Source organism: Bidens hawaiensis, unplaced genomic scaffold (assembly GCF_021521415.1).
Source record: "Bidens hawaiensis isolate Kalapana, Puna unplaced genomic scaffold, B.hawaiensis_p1.1 tig00026009_1, whole genome shotgun sequence".
Classification (NCBI taxonomy): domain Eukaryota; kingdom Viridiplantae; phylum Streptophyta; class Magnoliopsida; order Asterales; family Asteraceae; genus Bidens; species Bidens hawaiensis.
Genome location: NW_027494188.1, coordinates 137,810 through 144,438, shown reverse-complemented (window position 1 = coordinate 144,438; position 6,629 = coordinate 137,810). Strand labels below are relative to the sequence as shown.

At 34.8% G+C, this 6,629-nt stretch overlaps 1 protein-coding gene across 1 annotated transcript; it reads left to right on the top strand.

Moving 5' to 3' along the window:
- The first annotated feature begins 1,038 nt into the window (after window positions 1–1,038).
- Window positions 1,039–2,365, top strand: LOC143572783 (F-box protein PP2-B13-like). The gene is made up of 3 exons (XM_077057841.1): window positions 1,039–1,442; window positions 1,551–1,669; window positions 1,876–2,365. Exons 1-3 carry the CDS (start codon window positions 1,179–1,181, stop codon window positions 2,333–2,335), a joined length of 843 nt encoding a protein of 280 aa, XP_076913956.1. The 5' UTR covers window positions 1,039–1,178; the 3' UTR covers window positions 2,336–2,365.
- The last annotated feature ends 4,264 nt before the right edge of the window (window positions 2,366–6,629 follow it).

Sequence of the window (6,629 nt, the reverse complement as noted above, 5' to 3'; positions counted from 1 at the left end):
ACAGCCCCTTTTACCTCTGGAAGTCGTGATATACCGAATGGTGAGGTTAATGGGTTTATATAAGGCAAAACCCTAATTTTGGCCGACTTTAAGCATCTTCGCGTATCGCGAAGTTGCCCCTTCTGCATCTTCACGATACGCGAAGATGTAACTGACTTCATATTCTGATTCGTCTCGTCGAGAAACACGAAATTCATATATTATGGATTCCGTAACTTATTTTCTAGGCCGAGATATGCCCGTTTTACTAAAAGACACTTTCCAGGTAACCCATCTTGTTCAGTTTTCACTTCGGCTTCAGGTTTCTCATCCAATCCTTTCCCAAATCCTTCTTAACCCTCAATATATGTTTCTCCATCTTTCCATCTTCTCGAGGCTTGCTTAATCTTCATCTGGATGGCTCTGAATTAGCTCGTTGAAGCTCCATAACTTCCAATGTTCTGAAAACACATAACAATGCTTGAAGTACTAATGTTCATTATTTATTTATCCAAGTATAACTAATTAATATATAATAATAACTAACTTTTACCCAACCATCAATTATACTGACCAACATGATCATAAAAGAATACATAAATGCAATTTCACCAATCCACATATTGGAGTTGCAAGATGATGGCATACGTTTTTTACTTCGATTTTATCTAATAATTACCAAATACATTTAATGCTGATTGATTCAGAGATAGCCTCTTACTAGAATAAAGAATTATTAAGAGGCTATCAAACAACGACAACCATTTGTATGCTAAACGGGATTACCTCTAATTTTAATTAATTATTATATTAACCGAGTTATATTTGTACTCATATTGTTCCTCTAGATTATTTTTTGTCCCCCCAGACTATTCCCTATTCCCTTATTCTTTTTGACGTTATGGTGTTAAGAAATGTTTGGTGGTGTATATGACCCACATGTTCAATTCAGAATAATTCAAATCAAAGAAATACAGCGTTAGCACACAAGTTGCCTAGACTTAATATGTCCACACCTCAGTCAACCACACCCCTGGTTTCCCAGAAATAACCACCGGCCCCATGCACCATGCACCCCGCAGGCAGCCCTCCAAGAAAGATTTAATTGCAAAGATATATAAAGACACAACATAACCACAATTCTACCCACCCACCATATATCATTCCCATAAAGATTTAACTGATCTTAAACCTTAAAAATGGCCACCAGATCATTGAACATGTTGCCAGAAGACTGTATTTCCGCAATTGTGTCTCTCACAACTCCACCAGATGCATGTAGATTAATGCTTGCATCGTCTTCGTTGCGATCAGCTACTGAATCCGACCTCGTTTGGAGCAGATTCTTGCCATCTGATCTCCCTCAATTGCTCTCAAGAGCGCACACTCAAATCGCGTTTCGTTCAAAGAAAGAATTGTTTTTCCAGCTATGTGATTCTATTCTCATAGATGGTGGAGTCAGTGTAAGTTTATCTGTTAGTGGCCATATTTTTCTTCCCATTTTGAAAAGTTAATATTCATTTCTTTGAATGATTAAAGTATTGATTTTTATATTTGTTTAATCCATACAGAGTTTTTCATTAAATAAAGTAAGTGGGAAGAAGAGCTATCTCTTATCTGCAAGAGCACTTTCTATATCTTTAAGCAATGAACCAAATCATTGGACATGGACTACTCATTCTACATCAAGGTTAGTTAAAGTTCTACATTTTGGTCAAATGTGTTGTTTTTAAATTTGAAGATGAAAACTAGAACGTTATGGCAAAATCCAATTTTCCTTTTTTTTTTTTTTACCTTTTAGAATTATAGATTTTATTTTAACTAATAATAGTGTTACATTTAACAAACTCTAGCTGAAAGATTTAAAATGGTTTCGTTTTTATAAATATTGTGCAGATTTTCTGAGGTAATTGAGCTAAAAACAATATCCAACTTGGAAATTGAAGGAAGAATAGGCACTCAAGATTTATCTCCCAATACAACATATGGCGCTTATCTCATAATCAAAGTGTCTGATCATGCCTTTGGGTTGAACTCTATTCCATCAGAGACATCGATCTCAAAAGACGAATGCGCCTTTACCAACACAGCATATTTATGCCCTATGGATGAACAAAAACAGCAGCTTGGATCATTGTTCTTCATGAACCGAAGATGGATGATGGAGAAAAGGGTGGTTGAAGGAGAAGGCAAATGCCCGAGCAAAAGAGGGGATGGATGGATGGAAGTTGAACTTGGAGAGTTTTTTGTTGGAGGAAAAAGTGAGCTGGTGAAGATGAATTTAATGGAGGTCAAGGGCCATCAACTAAAAGGAGGACTTATCATTGAGGGGATTGAAGTTAGGCCTAAATGTTAACAAGTTTAAATCTAACCAAATGCCATTTAAATTCTTTTATTGAAAACCTAAGAATTGAAATCATAAAAAAAAAAACTAAAGAATATATAGAAATTTTAAGCAATTGTCTACATAATTATTTATTCTTTTTGTATGTAATTCTTTCATGAAAGGGTAAGCAATATATTGTTTATAAGTGTTTATTGACTTCTGTTTTCTTGTTTACCTTCCAGTGAAATGAATGTTAAAATACGCAAATTTCCATGAAAGGGTGCAGTCTAACTTCATCTGGACCTTCTATGATAACATAGTCTCAGTTAATAAAAAAAGTTATATAACCTTATATATTACTACTGTTATTAATAATGTTAATATTATTACTCTTATTATTATAATTATTATTTTAAATGAATCTTTTGATTTCTGACTGTATTTGTTATACAATGGCCTTCAACAATTCGTGATAATTTAGAACTAAGAAAATGTATAAAAAAAACAATACAAACAGAAAGAAATATTGGAAAAGGTAAATAAAAATATATAGAGATAACCGAGCGCGTGGGCCCGATAGTGAATCAAATTACTATATGTTCTAGTAAGACAAAGGATCCACGATTCTTGATCAAGAAATATTGAAAAAGATAATTAAAATTATATGGAGATAACCGGGCGCATAGGCCCGATAGTAATAGTAAGACCATGTGTTATGAGGGCTTCGTCGGGGGCTTGTGTGAAAAAAAAATACCGCCACATAGACGTCACATAGACACACTTTTTCTCATCTATAAATAATCAAAATAGGTGTAATGGAAGGGGCTTTATTGGAATATTAGTTGATGATTAGGTTATTATTATTTAATTATTATTATTATTATTATTTATTTATGTTAGTTTATAAATTAACAAATGTAATTAAATATTATTATTTAATACATTTAAAGTTAAATAAAAGTTAGTTTCATTGAAGTCTAAATAAAAGAATAAAACTAAAATAAAAAAAAAAAACTATATACAAGAAAACTTAGTGAAAAAAAATGTAATTAAAAAAAAAATAAAAAAAAATACACACACAAATACAGAAGAGTGTATTGGTGGGTTGCTCACAAACCCTCTTCTTTCATCCTTCCACACAATACCCGTAACTTGCTCACAAACCCTAATTCCAAATATCACAATTAATCACCTAAATTACTCCAATCATTCATAATCCATATTCAAGCCAATCACAAAAACTAAAAATAAAAAAGAGAATCATCATCTCTGCCCTCACGCTGCGACTCGCCCCCCGGCTATCGCCCCACGCCCCCACTTGCGCCGGTGTGTAGCGGTGTTCCATCTCGACGCCCTCCGACATGGCCATCTTCCGCGCCCTGTAGAGCTGTGGTAACACACTTACACACAGCCTAATAAACCAAATTACTATATGAGTATGTTTGGTTGGAGGTAATTGAATGAAGGGGAATGGAATGGGAGAAGGAATTAAAGGACAAGGGAATGAAATGGATCATTACCATTCTTATGTCTTGTTTGGTTAACCTATAGGAATGAAATCAATTATTAATTTTTATTGTTTGGTATACAAAAAATTGTAGAAATGAAAAAGAAATAATAAAAACACTCATATCTCAAAATACTTTTTAACCCCAAAAAAAAAAAAGAAAAAAAAACCCTACAATGGCGACGGTGGTAGCTACAGCGACGAAAATGGTGGTGGCGGTGGCGATGGTGGCGGCGACGGCGGTGGTGTCGGCAGAGTTGGTGGTGGTGCCAATGGTAGTGGTGGTGGTGGTTGTTAGGTGGTAGTGTTGTTGAGAAAGTAGGGTGAAGGAGGAATGGAATGGAAAAAAAATGGGGGTGGGAAGGAATGGTTTTGATGGAATAGGATTCCATGTGTAATGGATGATTCCATTCCATTCCATTGAGCAACCAAACACCACTTTTTTCATTCCCACGTAATGAATCATTCGATTCCTACTATCATTCCTACATACCAAATGCTACCTATGATTCTAATAAGAAAAAGTACCCGTGATTGTTGATCACGACGCTGAACACCGTTTTACTTTTTCGTTAAAAAGATATTTTTTATTCATATTTTATTAAGAAAATATTGAAAACATATATCTTCTTGTAAATATTTTCTTTTATTTATTTTAAAATAGATATATCTTGTAATAACTTTTTACAGAAAGATTTCATTTTATATGTTCAGAACTCAGAAGAGCCGTGACCTTCATTGCGAAAGGCCAGCAAAAGGAGGTGGTCAGTGTTTTTCATGATGGCCATTTTGCGCTTGAAAGAAAGCGGGGTGGGCCTCAAACCCCAAAAGGGTGAATTTTAATAAGCCTAACTAAACACTATTAGCCGATATTAATTTTAATTGAGTTTATCGTTACTGATGGTTCCAAATTAAAAAAAAATGGCTTCTAGTAGCAACTCGTTAAAAAAAAACTTAATGGTGTTAACATTTTTTATGAATTTTAAACTAATTTTTTAGGGCTTTTGATCGGAAGGAGGATACAAGTGGATTGATATAAAACTTAGATCAAAACAATGTTTCAAATGGTTTGATTAGTGCTTCAAATCGGGTGTTTGAACTTACAATTAACAAAAATTAAGCCGTTTGTAGCGTCGTTTCGTGCTAAGTTTTATATCAATCGGCTCGTATCATCCTTCTAATCAAAAGCCCTAAAAAATCAGTTTGAAATTTGAAAAATAAATAATAGTTAACACCGTCAGGTTTTTTTTAACAGGGGCTACTTAGAGCCAATTTTTTTTTTTAAATTTGGGACCACCAGTGACGACAAACTCAGTTGAGATTATTATCGGCTAATAGCCTTTAGTTATGATTATTGAAATCCGATAAGCCTAAAAAATTAATGTTTTTTTTAACAATTTTATAAAATCTTTGAACAATTGTATCTTTATTTACTAATAATAACTTTGATAAATTTGCACATAAAATTATTTACAAATTTTTAGGAATATTTGTGTAGGAAAAGAATACAATGCATTAATATGTTATTGCGCAAAGCATCGAATGGAGGCGTAACTCTTGATTTCACTTATGGGTTGTTTGTGTTTTTATAAAAGGTCTTCATCTTTTGTCTGCGTCACGCAGACCACGCGTAGACGTTTAAGTCTGCAGAGTGTTTGTTTGTTGGAAGAGCTTTCATTTGCGCCCTCTTTTTGCTACAGGCCTGGATAAGCTACTTCTCACATCTTCTAGTCACTTCTCAATATTAACTCTGTTCTTTCTTCTTGCTACAAACCCTAACCCCTCTCCTCCACAACTCTCTTCTACACCCCCGCCGGCCTCCCCACCACCTCTGCTGCGCACACCCGCCGTCGCGCCCCAGCCTCTGTCCACCTCCCCACCACCTCTGCCGCCAATCCCCCACCTCTGCCGACCTCCCTACGAACTAGGGTTTCTTTTTGACAGCCTTCACTCTCCTTCTCTCCTACTCCATAGATAAAAGAAGCTAAAATCAGGGATATATTTTTATTAAATTGATTATATTATGCCTTGGATTAATCAGATTGTAATTTTTATTGTAATTTTTATGTATAATGAGTGTTGTTGTTGCTTGTTTAGGTGTGTGTTTTTTTGTTGTAGAAAATTTATAAAAATGTTTAGGTATAATGAAAGTTTGTACAAAGCTTAGGTATAATGAATATTGTTGTTTAGCGCAGTCCGCAGACGTTAAAAAACAAATAGTCTAAGGTTTGGTCCACCACTTCTTCTACAGATGTCTGTAGATGTGGTCCGTAGACTGTAGATTTTTTCCCTCTGAAAAAACAAACAACACCTTAAAAAAACTTTGTGACATAAAAACTAGGAAATTTGGATTTAAATAATCTCAGCTATTGACTATTGGCATATAGCAGATGCAACTAACAGCTTTCCTACGCACGGTCCCATCTTTTAATAAATTTGTTTTGAATGAGTTGCGACTAATGGAAACTTAATTCAGTTTGTCTTCGGTTTCTGGAAAAATATTTTTGTCCAAAAACTCAATACTTTTCTCCGGAAAACTCAACCTGAACACCATAACCACCACTTGAACATCACCACTTGAAAATTACCACCGTCGTTAGAAACTTGCACTTTAGGGATTTGTTTGATTCTCCACCAAGTAGACCAACGGACAGTCGTTCGTCCCCATCATCGGAACCCTAGTTCATTGTTTAAGTGGTAGTGTGCTCACATGTGACCCTCTTCTTCTAACGCCTCTTACTCTAATGGTGGTTCTACGGTTCCAATAACCTCCAAAATTAAGGATTTTATTAGAAAAGTGTTCCTAAAGGTCTGATC

Coding starts and splice junctions, on each gene's coding strand:
- LOC143572783 (XM_077057841.1), top strand. CDS start 1,179: ATGGCCACCAGATCATTGAACATGTTGCCAGAAGACTGTATTTCCGCA. Junction 1,443..1,550: donor TCATAGATGGTGGAGTCAGT/GTAAGTTTATCT, acceptor TAATCCATACAG/AGTTTTTCATTAAATAAAGT. Junction 1,670..1,875: donor ACTACTCATTCTACATCAAG/GTTAGTTAAAGT, acceptor AATATTGTGCAG/ATTTTCTGAGGTAATTGAGC.